This window comes from Cryptotermes secundus, unplaced genomic scaffold (assembly GCF_002891405.2).
Source record: "Cryptotermes secundus unplaced genomic scaffold, Csec_1.0 scaffold475, whole genome shotgun sequence".
Classification (NCBI taxonomy): domain Eukaryota; kingdom Metazoa; phylum Arthropoda; class Insecta; order Blattodea; family Kalotermitidae; genus Cryptotermes; species Cryptotermes secundus.
Window position 1 is genome coordinate 29,168 of NW_019737987.1, and position 19,124 is coordinate 48,291.

At 40.3% G+C, this 19,124-nt stretch overlaps 1 protein-coding gene across 2 annotated transcripts in view; it reads right to left on the reverse strand.

Annotated features, from left to right (window-relative positions):
* Positions 1-240: 240 nt before the first annotated feature.
* The window catches only part of LOC117282806 (zinc finger protein 239-like), a gene marked incomplete at its 5' end in the record, with an annotated part of 39,931 nt that continues 21,047 nt past the window's right edge, over positions 241-19,124 (reverse strand). Inside the window, 1 exon segment of one of the 2 annotated variants that reach the window (XM_033753928.1) lies at positions 241-2,308. In XM_033753928.1, the coding sequence (XP_033609819.1) occupies positions 1,598-2,308 (711 nt within the window). 2 annotated transcript variants of the gene reach the window in all.

The window sequence follows — 19,124 nt, forward strand, 5'->3', positions numbered from 1 at the left end:
AACGTATACTAGATCTTGCAAAATGAAGGAAGCATTCCTTGGCAAGAAAAGTGTCAGTAATCAGAGATCACTTGATCACAGTGACCCAGAATTAGCTTCGGTTACAGTGAAGTTCTTTCAGGCAGTCAAGAAAATGGGTATGGAGGGCAGCCCTAACTGCACTGAATTTAACAATTAGAAGCTATTACTCTTGTGTCGTTCCACTACATGAAACCTCTGAGTTCCAATTAATAATATTAATGACATTGCCTTATTTTATTAAAAAATTATACAATTACATTTAAATTTACTTCACAATTTTCAGTTGACTCTTCCCCTCTATAGCAAAGAAGACCTAAAGCAAAAAGGAGTGCCTCAAAGCCAAACCACTTTCATTTCTGATCTCATGACAGACCACTCAGTTTCTCTGCTGATATTCACAATGAAATGATGTAAGAAAGTCTTTCATGATCCTTCGAATTAAATTCTGAGCTATTTTATTTCTCCACAAGCAGAATCAACATATTTTTATTTAACTTTCTATTTATAATCATTATACCAAGTATTCCACAAAAAGATATCTCACCTGTTATGTCCAATATAGCATAGTTTGTATTCTTCAGACCAATCCATAACAGTTATCTCAATATACTCAATCCAAGCGATATATCAATCTGTAATTAACTGATCAACAAATTTACTCAAATGTAATGACAGAAGAGCACAGATAACATACAGCAAAAAATATGATGCTGCTGAACTATGTTTATAAGCTGTCCACCAATTTCAGTGAGTACACTCTAATAATCATTAACTTCCACTGCCAAATTAACAACATAACTGTAGGAGTGTGTCATGTCATGTCATGTCATGTCTGTTTCCACTCGCAAAGACAGGATAATGTGCTTATTCAGCAATCAGAATGAAATGGAAGTAATTTGCATAGACGTTTTGTGTCATGGGACTCGGTTCATTTCCTATCAGGTCTAAAGGTTAGCAACAGCAATCAGCTCCAATGTCTTGTAGCAGTCTACAAAAATTGCAGCATGCCACACACAGCAAAACAGTCTTTTTGCAGCATGAAATACTGTGGTATGCTACAAGTCACATACTCATCCTTTAGTTTAAACCCATCTCTACTGCTCTATGATTTAGAGCACATCAACATGTATGAGCTGATGTGTCATCAGTGTGCTCTGGCGACTGAATGACTTATTACATACATCACAGCAAAATGGTGCCCTCCATGTTTGGGCAGACGATCCTTCAGATTACGCTTACAGCTGAATGACTTATTATACATATTATAGCAAAATGGCTGCTCACAAGTATGTATGCACCGATGTGTCTTCACATGACAGTTCACAACTGACTTATCACAACTAAATGGCCGCTCCCCCAGTATACATGCACTGATGTGTCTTCAGATTATCCAACTGACTGAATGACTTATTACACACATCACAGCAAAATGGCCACTCCTCAGCCTGTATCTGCTGATGTCTTCAGATGACTCTTACAACTGAACGACTCATTACACATATCACAGCATAATGCCCGCTGATGTGTCATCAGATTACCCTGCTAACTTATTACATTCATCACATCTAAATGGCCACTACCCAGTATGTATGCGCTGATGTCTCTTCAGTATGTCTTGCAGTCTGAATGACTTATGACACACATCACAGGAAAATGGCCGCACCCCAGTATGTATGGGCCGATGCCTATTCAGATTACTCTGATCAATGAATGATTTATTACATACATCACATCTAAACGGCCGCTCCCCACTATGTATGCGCTGATGTTTCTTCAGACTACCCTGCTGACTGAAAGACTTAAAACATACATAACATTTAAATGGCCGCTCCCCACTATGTATGCGCTGATGTGTCATCAGATGCCACTTCCGATCGAATGACTTATTACATACATTACATTTAAATGGCCGCTTCCCAGTATGTATGAGCTTATGTGTCTTCAGACTTCCATGCTGACTGAATGACTTATTGCATATATCACATCTAAACGGCCGCTCCCCACTATGTATGCGCTGATGTTCCTTCAGTCTGCTCGGAAGACTGAATGGCTTATTACACACATCACATTTAAATGGCTGCTCCTCACTATGCATGTGCAGATGTTTCTTCAGATTACTGTTACAACTGAATGATTTATTACATACATCACATTTAAATGGCTGCTTCCCACTTTGTATGTGCTGATGTACTCTCAGAATTAGCTGTTGACTGAAAGAATCACCACTCTCATCGCAGGAATATCGTCGCTCCTCATCATGTACACGTTCAAGTTCATTTAAAGTACTCTGGAAAAAGAAAGGAAATAACATGAAATATCCTAGTAGGACGAGGAATGAGTCTGAAGCCCCAGTACAGTGACACGTTAAATCAGTAGGTGTTAGAGCGCTAAGAGAGAAGAGGGAGGAAGAGAGGGAGACAGCACACAGCCCCTTGTGTGGTGCACGAGTCCATCAGCATGTATAGTGGTTTCTGAGCCAATACATTTAAGCTGCACAGCCACTGTCTAACAAATTACAAAATTAAATAAAATTATGCATTTGCTAAGGCTGGACAGGCTCATAAAATGAAATAACAATAGAGGTTGAGTTAAAAGATGACACTAAGACAAACTGCATATGGACCAGTTAAATCCTTGAACATAATATATAAAAGGTCTCAAAGAGAAGAATTGTACAGCACCAGTTCAACAGATATGGACACCCTGATACCAGGAACAAATCAAAGTGAGTCATCTCCTAGGATGCCATGCAACATTCCATAGCAATAAAAACATGTGGCTTGTCAGGAAATTACTATTTCCAGCTGTGTGAAATGATAATGGCCATGCCACACTGCGCAGAAGCAGGTGTGGGAACACCTTCCAATACCTGCATGTGCGTCAGGCAACTGTGCCTCATTCAAAGGCATGTAAGGATGACTTCCTGCTTCCTGACTGAGACAACTGACTGCCACGCAGGAATACCACGGCTGAACAAACTGAAATTTTTATGCTGTGTGTTGGTCCACAGGTCCTGCCATGATGAGATGCAAGAGCATAGAAGCAAGCCACAGAAATTACCACCCAGATGTTGTTCTGCTGACAAACTCCAAAAAACACAGTTTCACTGGCTGTTGCATGCAACGGTAGTGCAGTCGGTCCTGCTTATCTGAGGTTAACTGGGACTGCTAAAGTGTGACTTAAACCAAATCTCCTTAATTGGGGAAAATTCCATCCTCAACAAATAATGTAAACAAGAGTTAATAAGGACTGCTACAGTCAAGGTTACCACACATGTCTATAAACTGAGAAGGTAGCATACCATCCATGAAATATTTAAAAAAAGGAATCGCAATCCAACAAACCAAAAAACAACTTCTCCACCCATTCCAAACTAATGACTGTACAGTATTAAAATAGCAGTATTTTACATCAATAAATTTTTAAAACTTGGTCTCTGACATCAAGCGAGGAACACACACTGGGGGTGTTTGAGAAGAAAATTTGGACTGAAGAGAGATGGAACGACAGGAGGTTGGAGAAAACTTCATAATGAGGAGCTTCACAACTTGTACTCTTCTCCAGGTATAATTAGAGTTGTTATCCTCAGGAAGATGAGATGGGAAGGGCATGTACGATTTGGGGAGGAAGAAGAATGCATATACGATATTGGTGGGAGAGCCAGAAGGAAAGAGACCACTGTGAAGACCAAGTTGTAGGTGGGTGGACAATATTAAAATTGATCTTGGAGAGAAAGGATGAGATGGTATGGATTGGATTGATCTGGCTCAGGATAGGGACCAGTGGAGGGCTCTTGTGAACATGGTAATGAACCTTTGGGTTCCATAAAACGCTGGGATGTTCTTGAGTAGCTGCACAGTTGGCAGCTTCTCAAGAAGAGCTCAGCTCCATGAGTGAGTGAATTTAATACATCAGTGCCTGTAGTTTGCAACTGCTATTAACTGCCAAAGTATACAGCAGAATAACTTTACATTCTGTATGTGTGTGTGCGTGCACTGGTGCGCATGAAGCCTGGAGGGTCCTGCCTGAATGGTTTGCATTTCATAAACTCACTGGTTCAAGCTTGCATTTTTGCTTGTAAAATTTCTTTCTAGCATAACACAACTTCCACTTCACATTCAACCTTGGCAAAATGATCACAGAGAGGATCATGGTTCCATGATAACAATTAAAACCCTACATAGCTGAGAGTGTAGCAAGTTCTTTGCTTATTACTGCTGGGACTGCATAATTTTGTAGATATTCTGGTTTCTGTTAGTGTTCTCATTTCTATGCAGATTATGTGCAGAACATGACTGATATATCATTGTCTCACAGTCTGCAACCCTGACATGGTGTAATTAGCTATTCCTCTTTAGTTTGTGTTGCGTGAGGGGGCAATGTCACCAAATTTACTGTAAATTTTTCATACCTGTCAAATACTTGATAATGTGTGCTGTGACGGTGATCTGGTCTTGTCTGGGGTTGTACTGACAGGAAGATGTATGGTGTTTAACATATAGGTAGGTGTATATGTACACTTGCGCCAATACTACATTGAATAATGTTTTTTTTGCCTTCATTATGTTCATTTATGAGTAGATTTATCTTTTTGTATTCGTACAGGGAGTTTTGGGGTGCAAGGTGAGTGATGCGAATATATAGCCTCTCACATACAAAAGCCAGCCTCACTTTCAAGTGGTGCAGCCTATTAACACAGATGAGGAAATAGTGACCAAGTATTGGCAGAGCGGTTTCCGTAGACTAGAGGTAATGTTCCCACCTCATGACTCATAGTACGCGGGTTCAAATACCCGGCGGAGGTTGTCGAATTCTTAAGGGCGGAAAAATTTAGGGAACAAGTCCTCCGGGAGGGACTTTAAGCCGTGGGTCCCGTGTCGTAGCTTTACGGCATGTAAAAGAACCTCATATCTCCAAAGGAGGTCACTGAGCCAAATTACAGACGTTTCCCACCCAACAGCAGTCTCTAATACCTCTGGTAGATAGGGGAAGCATTATAGATAGCTCTCAGCTAGTAGAGCCGGTCTTGCTAGCTGGGCGGGACTGATGGTAAGCACCAGTACCGGTAGGATATAAAGACTGGTAGAAATCATAGAGGGAAGCACAATGAACCAATACAGGTCTCAGTGTTGGGGAAACCCACCCTCTCCAATAACTAACTAAGTATTGGCAGAATGACCAAGTCTACTTTTTAAGCAAGGAAGGAAATGTTCTTGCTTATGCCATACAAAAACTAGTGTCACCAATGTTGTCGGGGCAGGAGTCAGGTCCTCACGTGGCAGCCCCGCCAGTATACTCAAAAGTCAGTACGCTAATAATCCACTACTCTTAAACGCATTTTATTAAAGAAACACTGACAAGGAAAAGATGGACTGCATGAGGAAAAATGACCTTTGGCCTGAAATACAGAACAAGAACTGGCCAGTGGAATGTCAGAACATTAGCGCAGAATGGAAAATTAAACAAGTCAGGCAAGAAACTGAAAATTATAAATCAGACATCCTAGGCATAAGTGAAGTTAGATGGGGCATTTTGGATAAATTGCCACACAAAATGGATTTACTTTTCTGTATTTGGGATATAGTGTAGATGAAGGACTTGTTCGTCATGATGAGGTAGAACTTTTACACAGTAAAATTGCAAAAAGGACTCACAATTAATGGCATCCGATCTGTGAAAGAATTTTAACAGCATATTTTAAAGGGAATATATGAAATGTAATACCTATCCAAAGTTATGCCCCAACTGATGGAACACAAATTGACAAAAAAACAGACATTATATTTCCAGTTATCTAGAGTAGCCACAGACAGTAACAAGAGGGACATAAAAATTGTCACAGATTTAAATGCCAAAGTCAGAATTGAAATTAAAGGACTGGAACAAGTAATAGGAAGACACGAAACAAAGGAAATTGGTGAAATGTTCATATATTTTTGTGCCCGTCAAGAACTTGCTATTGGACGAAATTTGTTTATACATAAAGAAATTCATAAAAATACTTGGGTTTCTCCTGACCTTAGAACTGATAATCAAATAGACCATACTGCAATAAGTCGGTCTTTCTAAAGATCCCTTCTAGACGTCTGCACAAAAAGAGCAGCAGATATTGGTAGTGATCCATCACCAAGTTGTAGTATATTTTGAATCAAAATTACTGCTAACAAGGAAAACTATGATGATGTTATGAGAAAGAGACTAGATGTACAGAAATTAGAAAATGCACAACTTAAACAAGAACATAAAATGGAATTAAGAAATTGACGTCAAGCTCTTAACCACTCAGGCAATGAAGACTGTAACTGTACTTAGGCCGCGTCATAGCTCAAGCAGTTAGTCACTGCCTTTCCACCGCGGTGGCTCCAATTGCTCCACAATCACCTTTGCCTGTCATCTGGGACTGGTACAATAGGCCAGAAGTGGCCACAGTACAAGGGACTCAGTCCCACCCCAATAGCAATAATAATAATAAAATTGGACAGGAAACAAGAAAAATCTTAACTACCTACGGACAGCATCACCCAAGAGCAGATATAGACCGTCTGTATGTTCCTAGAAAAGAGGGAGGACGAGGCCTGATACAGATAGAGGTGGCTTACGTGGCAGAAACCACAAACCCAGCGGAATATATAGAAGGAACAGAAGATCAACTGATGAAAATTGTTAGGACACACCAACGCAACACAAGTTCTTCGCTGAACACAGCCTGCAAGTACACGAAATTTTTACAAAAAAAGGCAATAGCTCAGAACACAAAAGAAAAATGGGAAAAGAAAAGAATGCACGGACAATACCCACGCAGCTTAGATGACACTCTGGTGGATAAAGAACAGACCTATCGATGGTTGAAATTTGGAGGCATTAAAGGGGAAACAGAAAGCTTAATCATATCAGCTCAGGAGCAAGCAATCAGTACAAACTATTTTAAGAGAAAAATATTGAAAGAAGAGATCGGAAGTAAATGTCGACTGTGTAAAGAATACGAAGAAACTATAGACCATTTAACATCAGGATGTCCCGTTTTGGCGAAGAACGAATATATAGTAAGGCATGATAAAGTTTGCATGCTTTTACATTACTCAATATGTAAAGAATTTGGAACTGAAGTACCAGACAACTGGTACTCACACGTGCCTAAGTCAGTATGTGAACATGAGGATATAACCGTGTTATGGAACCAAGGCGTACAAACAGACAGAGAGGTTCTGGCAAACAGGCCAGACACAATAATTAAAAACAAGCAAAAGAAAACCTGCATTCTTATAGATGTATCAGTACCATCGGACAGGAATGTAGTACAAAAAGAAGCAGAGAAGAAATTAAAATATAAAAATTTAAGCATCAAAATTCAGCGAATGTGGAACATGAAATGTTTTGTGATACCAGTAATTATTGGAGCCACGGGTACAGTCACGAGAGGGTTGAGAAAATATTTGGAACTAATTCCTGGTAAGCACTCCATAGATTCACTGCAAAAAACAGCTATCCTGGGAACATCACACATACTACAGAAAGTGCTACAGTGCGAAGCTTGAAGCCTGAGTGGTGAGGTGCATCACTGGTTCAAGAAAAGGAATACCAGGAAATAAACCTGTGACAAGAGATGATAGTAGTAATAATAATAATAATAATAACTGTACTTCCCTCGCTTAAAATTGTTTAACTGTGGCTATGACAGGTACAGTTATTGTCCTCATGAGAATGAGAGGCACACCTAGAGCGGGTGTCATCCTTTGACCATCTAATCATCATTCGATACATTCCAGTTCAGGCTTGCAACAACAAGGTGGTCATGGAGACAGAATCGTATGCTGCTGGTATCCCCTCCATGGTACCACATTGTCATTAGCATCATCACTTTGCTATTAAGTATTATCTTCCATTGAGATAGGGAGGTATTTTGGTGAATTAGTCTGTGATTTGATTCTGAGCAAAACCTGCCAGGAGTCATAAATTACTTTCACTTGTACCTTGAAACCCGAAAAGAAGGTTCAAGATAAACATCTTGTCAAACCAAATGCTGCACAGGCTCCCAGCATGGCCCTCAGCTGTCTCCTTTTTCGGTTAATGACCACTTAAGTGCTTGTAATTGGGAGCTACCTGAATGTTATGAAGAAAGTTTCAGCAGGGGGAAGAGGAAGGTTAGTTACAGTTGGGGAAAATGCGAGTGCAGTCAGTTATAGAGGAGCAACAAGTTAGATACAGTTGGAGATGTAGACAGTGGGCAGTGAGAGTCAAACAAATGATGACGGAACGTAACCAGTGAGGCGTAAGCTTAGAGGAGCAGTATAATGTACCTGTAATCACTGTACTCATTGTTTAACTAAACGCTAGTAATGCACCGTCTTATGTTCTGGTGATCTATGATTCATAACCCCTGAAGAACGTTCCCATTCCGGTCACTGGGGCATCTGTAGCCCTGGGGAAAACAGTCAAATATCTAATCATGAATGAATGAATTTATAAAGGGGCGGGTCTTCTTGGCCCTTGCACCACGACCACAGTGAACTACTGTATAGTCACAGCAAATATAATATATACAACTTCTGGCAGCAGCATGTTATCCAAGCCTGGCATCTTTGGGATGGCTGTCAGCCACAAGATATTGAAGAAACATGGAGTAAAATTAAAGACATTTACGTGGAAACTGCTGGAAATATTTAGGGTTTCAAAGAAATAAAGAAAAAGGATGTTAAACTGCTCCAAAACAAGCAGCAAAAAACTTAAGTTACAAGAAGAATATTGGAGTGCAGACACTGAAGTTAAAAAGAAAACCAAGAGAGATAAAAGAAAGTGGGTGAATGAATAAGCAAGTAAAGCAGAGGAAGCTGTAAGGAAAGGACATATAAAAGAATTATACAATATTACAATAAAACTGACTGAAAGAAAATATCAGGGTATGCAACCTATAAAAAAATAATGGGGCTATGCTTATGAATGAAGATGTTCAAACGAAAACATGGCAAGATTATTTTAGAGATTTTAAATCCAACACCAATAGAAATGGTACCTACATCATCATCAGGCCGCACCATAGCTCAAGCGGTTAGTTGCTGGCTTCCCAACGCAGCGGCCCAGGTTCGATCCTGGGTCTGGTCAAGTGGGATTTGTGGTGGACAAAGTTGTGCTGGGGCAGGTTTTCTCCGAGTACTTTGGTTTCCCCTGCCAATCTTCATTCTACCAATTGCTTCACAATCACCCTAACCTATCATCTGGGGCTGGTACAATAGGCCAGAAGTGGCCGCAGAACAAGGGACTTTGACCCAACCCACTAGCAATAAAAAAAAATACATCATCGTCATCATCAAAAGACAGATGTGATGTGGCAGAGGAGGAGGAAAAAGAAGAAAGCAATGGAAACACCACTAAATAAAGAGGAAATTAAAAAAAAAAAAAACTCTCAAAAACAAAAAAATGGTACAGCCCCATGTTTGGACAATATCCCACTCAAACTGTTAGAGGATATCGATTTGTTTGAAAACCTTTAGAAACAGGAAACAATTCCTGAAGACAGGAGAAAAGGTCTTTTGTTCAAATTACCAAAGAAAGGAAATGTTCTTAACTGTTCAAATTGGAGAGGAATTACACTTCTTTCTGTGATCAGTAAAATATTCCCACAAATCATACATGAAAGAATAATAAAACTGAATAGAAATCAAACTAAGAAAAGAACAAGCAGGCTTCAGAAGCAATAGGTCATGAGTTGATCAAATTAATAGTCAGAATATTGATAGAACAGTCAATGAATTTCTTAGTGCTCTATACCTTTGGTTTACAGATTCTGAGAAGGCTTTCATTCCACAGATAGGGACCAAATATGGATAGAACTAAAGAACTATGCGATTCCAATAAAAATATTAAAATTCATACGAATATTATACTTGCCAGGTTACACACAACGGGAAACTTAGTTTACCTACTGAGACAGGTACAGGTGTCAAGCAAGGTTGTATTCTCTCGCCAACCGTTTTCCTTGTTATGATCAGTAATGGGATCCCACATGTAAACTGGAGGACTTGCATTTCACAGATGATGTCTTTTAGCACAAAATTTTAAAGATATGAAAGAAAAGTTGGTTGATTTAAACAGAAGCCAAGAAAGCTGAATAAATATTAATCAGGCAAAATCAAAAGCAATGTGCATAAATAATAAAAATACTTTTACTCTAGATGGAAAAGAAATAGGAAACATTGATAAATTCCCTTATCTTGAGAGAATAGCTACAAAGATGTAAGAAATAAAATATCTAACAACACTACCCAGCAATTCTGAGTGATATACAATACCAATTTAAAATTTTGAATTTTTGTGAATGAAGCTCAAGTCAGAAACATTTTCTTATTCTTCTTCAGTTAAGGTTCAGGCTTGTAGATCATGTTAACACATTCAGGACCGGAGGGGCCAATTGGCCCTCTACATTTCTATAGTGTTGCGGACCAGGCGGGCCAATTGGCCCTTTTCTGACGCGTTATGTTGAAACCGACTATATCTCGCTGTGTGGCCACATTGCATCATAACTACTGCGTAGTTGACCTCGGGAATGTTTGCTAGCTTAGCCAGTAACATGATCACGCTCATTTCCTGTCACACCCTAAAGAAAAAAGCCTTTTTTTGAGTCCAAGCTTCCACGTATGAACCAGGAAGTTAGCAGTGCAACATGGATCAGAGACGAAAGCAGTTGCAGGCGAAGCGTTCTCTCAGAGAACAAGAAATATTAGATTTGTTCTCTGATGAGCTATCAGATTTGCCAACTGCTTCGTCTTCTGATAGCGAGGCCAGCCTCAGTGAAAGTGACAGTGACAGGGGCCACAGGGCCCCTCCAAAATATTGTGTCCAGTGAAAGTGAGAGCTCCAACGAAAGTGCGACTACCGGGACAGCCACATGGGGTAAAGTGCACTTTTCAATTCATTTTCGGTTTTCAAAAATGTGAACAGAAATTATACTTTGAAATACAAAGCATTTCTGTTGAACTTGGCAAAAGCTTGGGCTACTGACCTCACGGTGGCAGCAGTACTTGCATCAGACACAGACGTAGTGCAGCCGGGGCCATCTGTTCGCACCCACCGGAGGCCTCATGTGGACCCCCCTGGACGACTCTAGGGTGATATGCGGAAACATACCCTCGTGAGAATTGTGAAGAGTGAACACTGCAAGAAATACCCTTCTAGGCAGTGTCATGTGTGCGCAGTCCACAAGAAGAGTAGGACTGCGTACATCTGCAACTTCTGCGTGATGCCTCTTCACAAAGGGGAATGTTTCCAGAGATATCACATGCGCAAGCACTTCTAGGAGCTCTGGTAAGTGTTCTCCAAAAATTTTAGTTCATAAAATTAATTAGGAGATTTTATATTAATTTTTAAAATGAACAGTGCACAAGTTAGGGTGCTAGGCTTAAAAACCCTGGTCCCCAGGGTGATTTAAATATTTAAACAACCGGTCCACAAAGTGTTAAAGAGTCTCACTGTCATTCTGCCCATCTTCTTTCACATTTTTTTTATTCCATGAAATCTGTACAGTTATTTGTATCTTCATCCATCCTCTCCATGTGGCTCTGCATTGCCTTCTACATGTCAGCCCCTCTGCTGCATCAGCTACACCAAGCGGCTATTTCGCTGCACACAGCATGTGTTCACAATGTGACGTAAAATTTATGTACATTAAAATAGTTTCTGTGCTTGTGGGATGCGACGGCTCAAAAATACGTACTTCCATTAATGATTACTAACTGAGCTCCCAGGAGTTACTTATGTAGCAGTAATTAACATGTGTCTAAAAATAAAAAACACATTTCTTGGAACACAAACTTTGCTTCAGTCTGGTGGAAATACAGGGTTTGAAAAAGTGAGTGGCTGAATGCAAGTCACTGCCCTCCTGTATACTGTACTACCCCATTTTATACAACAGGAAAAGCAAGACTTACTGACCATCAGACACATTTGGTAATGTTCACAATTTCAGGACCTAGGAACAGACATGATATGGAAGTCACAGATATGTAGATAAATGTTTTTCATGCCGCAAATTCCTTTTTAATATTTAAACCACCTGACAAAAATAGTATGAATTACATGTAAAATATCTGCATGAAGATGATCCCAAGCCTTTTCAGTTTTTGTCAGTCACGCGAGCAAAATGCCACGATATTACCTTAATTAAGGCGCCACTTCCAACTTGTCATTCCCTGATGACCCTACAGTTTCAAGCTGTTTAGTCTGAATATCGAGAGAGCTGCTGAACATATCACAAAATAAGACGTTTATTGTATTGGCATTGCAGGGTTAAGGCCAATTAAAGCAAAGTGCATTGGTGGGTTCCTTCAGCAAGTCTAGAAGATCTAGTGCCAAATATTAACTAACTTCACACAGCTGCACCTTTCCAGAGAAGCTACTGATTGCTCTGCTACTCAATGAATTACCAAAAAGTTATAGAATGCAAGGGTTCCTTACCATTCACTGCCATGTTCACAGCGAAACATTGGACCCTATCCTGAGCCAGATGATTTCATTCCATATTCACTTTTTTTCAAGCCTATAGAATACATGGCATCAGTCTATTTCACACTTTTCTGAGGACAACTGCAACTAGCAAATCCATTCATGCACTGCCCACTACTTTATATGGTGAAGAGACACAAAATGGAACACACATTCCAGGACCGTGGAGCAGGATCAGTTCTGGTAATGCAGAGACAGCCAACATATGGTGACACACGAGGAAGAGCTGTGCTAATGCAAAGTTACCGAGGGATGAATGTATAGTACAAAACAAAAACTCCGTGGTCTGTAGTTCGCGAGCAATCGCCACATGTCGGTGAAGTTAGTGCCAACATTCGCAGATAGGTGTTATGTGTGCAACGGATTCCCACGGCTCTTAATCTCGGTTTTCTAGACCGGGAATGTTGAGTACATCCTATGCAAAATGAAGGAAGCGTTCTTTGGGAGGAAAAGTGTCAGTAATCAGAGATCACTTGCTCAGAGTGATCAAGAATTAGCTTCGTTTATGATGCAGTTCATTCAGGCAGTCAAGAAAATAGATATGGGAGGAGGGGCATAACTGAATTGAATTTATGTACAATTAAAAGCTATTGCTCTTGTGTCATTCCACTACATGAAATCTCTGAATTCCAATTAATAATTTTAATGAAACTGCATAATTTTATTAAAGAATTATATAATTACACTTAAACTTACTTCACAAACTTCAGTTGACTATTTCCCTCTAAGGCAATGGAGACCTAAAGCAAAAAGCCAAACCACTTTCCTTTTCAATCTCATGACAGACCACTGTTTCTCTGCAGAAATTCACAATGAAAAGATGTATGAATGAGTGAATGAATGTAAAAGGGGTGGGCCCTCTTGGCCCTTGCACTGCAACCACAGTGATCTATTGTGCTTCCCCTTTATGAAAAGATGTAAGCAAGTCTTTCATGATTCTTTCAATTAAATTCTCTGTGCTACTTTATTTCTCTGCAAGGGATTGAACATATCTTTATTCAACTTTCTTCTTATAATCAATATACCAAGTATCCTGCAAAAGATATCTCGTTTGCAATGTCCAATATAGCGTAATTTTTGTATTCTTCAGACCAATCCATAACAATTATCTCAATATACTCAATCCAAGCAATATATCTGTAACTAATTGAACAACAAATTTACTCACATGTAATGGCAGAAGGGCACAGATAACATACAGCAAAAGACATGATGCTGCTGAATTATGTTTATAAGCTGTCCACCAATTTCAGTGACTACACTCTAATAATCATTAACTTCCACTGCTGAATTAACATCATAACTTTAGGAGAATGCCATGTCATGTCTGTTTCCAGTCAACAAGACAGGGTAATGTGCACATTCAGCAATCAGAATCAAATGGAACTCATTTGCACAGATGTTTTGTACCATGGGACTCAGTTCATTTCCCATTAGTTGGAAAGGTTATGAACAGCATTAAACTCCAATATCTTGTAGCAGTCTACAAAAATGTAGCACGCCACACAAAGCAAAACAGTCTCTTACAACATGAAATACAGCAGCATGCTACAATTCACATACTGTTCCTTTAGTCTAATCCCATCTACTGTTCTAGGATCTACTACACACATCAACATGTGCGCTGATGTATCTTTAGTGCACTCTGCCAACTGAATGATTTATTACATACATCACAGCAAAATGGAGCCCACTATGTATGTGCAGATGTTCCTTCAGATTACTCTTAAAACTGAATGACTTATTACACACATTACAGCAAAATGGCTGCTCCCCAGCATGTATGCACTGATGTGTCTTCACATGACTCTGATCACGACTGACTTATCACAGCAAAATGGCCACTCTTCACTCTGCATGCACTGATGTGTCTTCAGATGACTCTTTACACAAATCAAAGCATAATGGCTGCTGATGTGTCATCAGATTACCCTGCTAACTTATTACATACATCACATCTAAATGGCCGCTACGCAGTATGTATGCGCCGATGTCTCTTCAGTATGTCTTGCAATCTGAATGACTTATGACACACATCACAGGAAAATGGCCGCACCCCAGTATGTATGGGCCGATGCCTATTCAGATTACTCTGATCAATGAATGATTTATTACATACATCACATCTAAATGGCCGCTCCCCACTATGTATGCGCTGATGTGTCATCAGATTACGCTGCTGACTAAATGACTTATAACATACATAACATTTAAATGGCCGCTCCCCACTATGTATGCGCTGATGTGTCAACAGATGCCACTGCCGATTGAAGGACTTATTACATACATTACATTTAAATGGCCGCTTCCCAGTATGTATGAGCTTATGTGTCTTCAGACTTCCATGCTGACTGAATGACTTATTGCATATATCACATCTAAACGGCCGCTCCCCACTATGTATGCGCTGATGTTCCTTCAGTCTGCTCGGAAGACTGAATGGCTTATTACACACATCACATTTAAATGGCTGCTCCTCACTATGCATGTGCAGATGTTTCTTCAGATTACTGTTACAACTGAATGATTTATTACATACATCACATTTAAATGGCTGCTCCCCACTATGTATGTGCTGATGTGCTCTCAGAATTAGCTGTTGACTAAATGAATCATCAGACTCATCACAGGAATATCGTCGCTCCTCACCATGTACGCGTTCAAGTTCATTTAAAGTACTCTGGAAAAGAGAGGAAATAACATGAAATATCCTAGTAGGACGAGGAATGAGTCTGAAGCCCCAGTACAGTGACACGTTAAATCAGTAGGTGTTGGAGCGCTATGAGAGAAGAGGGAGGAAGAGAGGGAGACAGCACACAGCACCTTGTGTTGTGCACGAGTCCATCTGCATGTATAGTGGTTTCTGAGTCAATAAATTTAAGCTGCACAGCCACTGTCTAACAAGTAGATACTATAGGGTTCTGACGATGGTGTATAACACAGAGATACTGTGTTTTTGGACTTTGTCTATTGTCCGGATTCTTTTCTTAGTTATTTAGAATCCAGAAGCTGGACCAAGTCCAAAAACCCAGTATCTCTGACTGTCTAACAAATTACAAAATTATATAAAATTATGCATTTGCTAAATCTGGACAGGCTCATAAAATGAAATAACAATGAAGGTTGAGTTAAAAGATGACACTAAGACAAACTGCATATGGACCAGTTAAATCCTTGAACATAATATATAAAAGGTCTCAAAGAGAAGAATTGTACAACACCAGTTCAACAGATATGCCCACCATGATACCAGGAACAAATAAAAGTGAGTCATCTCTTAGGATGCCATGCAACATTCCATAGCAATAAAAACATTTTGCTTGTCGGAAAATGACCACTATTTCCAGATGTGTGAAATGATAATGGCCACGCCACACTGCGCAGAAGCAGGTGTGGGAACACCGTCCAATACCTGCATGTGTGTCAGGCAACTGTGCCTCATTCAAAGGCATGTAAGGATGACTTCCTGCTTCCTGATGGAGCTAACTAACTGCCACACAGGAATACCACAGCTGAAACAACTGCAATTTTTATGCTGTGTGTTGGTCCACACGTCCTGCCATGATGAGATGCAAGAGCAAAGAAGCAAGCCGCAGAAATTACCGCCCAGATGTTGTTCTGCTGACAAACTCCAAAAAACACAGTTTCACTGGCTGTTGCATGCAACGGTAGTGCAGTCGGTCCTGCTTATCTGAGGTTAACTGGGACTGCTAAAGTGTGACTTAAAGCAAATCTCCTTAATTGGGAAAATTCCATCCATAACAAATAATGTAAACAAGAGTTAATAAGGACTGCTATAGTCAAGGTTACCACACATGTCTATAAACTGAGAAGGTAGCATACCATCCATAAAATATTTAAAAAAAGAAATTGGAAGCCAAGAAACAAAAAAACAACTTCTCCACCCAACCAAACTAATGACTATACAGTATTAAAATAGCAATATTTTACATATGTAAATTTAACTTTAGACTTGGAACATAGACTGAGGGTGTTTGAGAACAGGGTGTTCAGAAGAATATTTGGACCATAGAGATGAAGTGACATGAGGTTGGAGAAAACTTCATAACTTCTACTCTTCTCCAGGTATAATTAGAGTTGTTATCCTCAGGAAGATGAGATGGGAAGGGCATGTACGATATGGGGAGGGGGAAGAATGCATATACGATATTGGTGGGAGAGCCAGAAGGAAAGAGAAGATGAGATGGGAAGGGCATGTACGATATGGGGAGGGGGAAGAATGCATATATGATATTGGTGGGAGAGCCAGAAGGAAAGAGAAGATGAGATGGGAAGGGCATGTACGATATGGGGAGGGGGAAGAATGCATATATGATATTGGTGGGAGAGCCAGAAGGAAAGAGAAGATGAGATGGGAAGGGCATGTACGATATGGGGAGGGGGAAGAATGCATATATGATATTGGTGGGAGAGCCAGAAGGAAAGAGAAGATGAGATGGGAAGGGCATGTACGATATGGGGAGGGGGAAGAATGCATATATGATATTGGTGGGAGAGCCAGAAGGAAAGAGAAGATGAGATGGGAAGGGCATGTACGATATGGGGAGGGGGAAGAATGCATATATGATATTGGTGGGAGAGCCAGAAGGAAAGAGAAGATGAGATGGGAAGGGCATGTACGATATGGGGAGGGGGAAGAATGCATATATGATATTGGTGGGAGAGCCAGAAGGAAAGAGACGACTGTGAAGACCAAGATGTAGGTTGGTGGACAATATTAAAATTGATCTTAGAGAGAAAGGATGGTATAGATTGGATTGATCTGGCTCAGGATAGGGACCAGTTGAGGGCTCTTGTGATCATGGTAATGATCCTTCAGGTTCCATAAAGTACGAGAGCTGGAACCTTAATTGTGGCAACTATTTATTTACAACTGACATGAAATAGATGCATGTTTCAAAGTTTTACTGTCCTTCAATGGCAACTATTTATTTACAACTGACATGAAATAGATGCATGTTTCAAAGTTTTACTGTCCTTCAGTGGCAACTATTTATTTACAACTGACATGAAATAGATGCATGTTTCAAAGTTTTACTGTCCTTCAATGTAGTCACCAGCATTATGTACAACCCGTTGCCAGTGATGTGGAAGTCGTAGGATAAGTTTAGCAGTGCCTGTTGTGTTGATAGTTCGAATGGAGTGGTCTACTGCCTGAAGAATCTCTGGAACAGTTCTGAAGCGAATGCCATGAAGTGGTTCCTTCATCTTAGGAATCAAGTCAAAGTCACAAGGCCTTACGTCCAGCCCCATCGATCAAACAAATCAGCCACAGCTTGCCATTTCTGCATTTCTGTCAAATTATGCGGAACCCATCGTGACACAATTTTTCTCATGCTCAGGTGTTCCTTCAGAATGTGAACCACAGTTGTATGCACTAATCCTGTCTCTCGGGCCAGCTCATGAATCATATGGCATCAATCACTCTCCAGTAACGTGGAAAGAGTATATATTTATTCTTCACTGACACTAGGACGACCTGGCCGATGCATGTCTGCCACATGTTGGCGTCCCTCGTTGAAGGCTTTACCCACCTTGCCACTATTCTGTGAGGCAATGCAGATTCCCTGCAAGCCTCTTGAAGACCTTAATGACATTGTCATGCTGTACAGCCTCTGGCACATTCAATCTTTATCCAACTCTGTTGTCCCTGTTTCGAAAACATCGTCACAACACTACAACAGACTGTCTGCTAACATGAGGCTCTGGTCTTCTCGTCACTGTGCATCCACGTGATGTGGGAAGGGAGAGTCCATTTGCTCTAAGGCAAGGAAGGTTTGTAACTAACATGTGGTATAAGCGACATTATTTGGTTCCATTGCATGGCATCTCCATGGCAATGCTGCCACTATTAAAGTTCCAACCCTCGTATTAGGAAGTTCTTGAGTAGCTGCACAACCAGCAACTTCTCAAGAAGGGCTCAGCTCCATGAGTGAGTGAATTTAATACATCAGTGCCTGCAGTTTGCAATCGCTATTAACTGCCAAAGTATACAGCAGAGTAACTTTACATTCTGTGTGCGTGTGTGTGTGTGTGTGTGTGTGTGTGTGTGCGTGAGCTGGCATGCATGAAGCCTGGAGGGTCCTGCCTGAATGGTTTGCATTTCATAAACTCGCTGGTTCAACCTTGCATTTTTGCTTATAAAATTTCTTTATAGCATAACACAACTTCCACTTCACATTCAACCTTGGCAAAACGATCACAGGAAGGATCATGGTTCCATAATAACAACAATTAAAACCCTACATAGTTGAGAGCATAGCACGTTCTTTGCTTACTACTGCTGGGACTGCATAATTTTGTAGATATTCTGGTTTCTGTTAGTGTTCTCATATCTATGCAGATTATGTGCAGAACATGACTGATACATGTGGTGCAATCCAAAAGTTCCCAAAATATATTAATAAAAACTATTACATCTTACCAAGATCTTATTCTGCACCTCACCTTCAAAGTAGTCCCCTTGGGAGTGCATACACCGATCCCAGCATTTCTGCCACTTTTCAAATGCATCCTGGAAGTCTTTCTTTGTTAGGGTGTTCAGTACCATCTGCGTTTCCACTTGAATTTCCTCAACTGTATCAAAT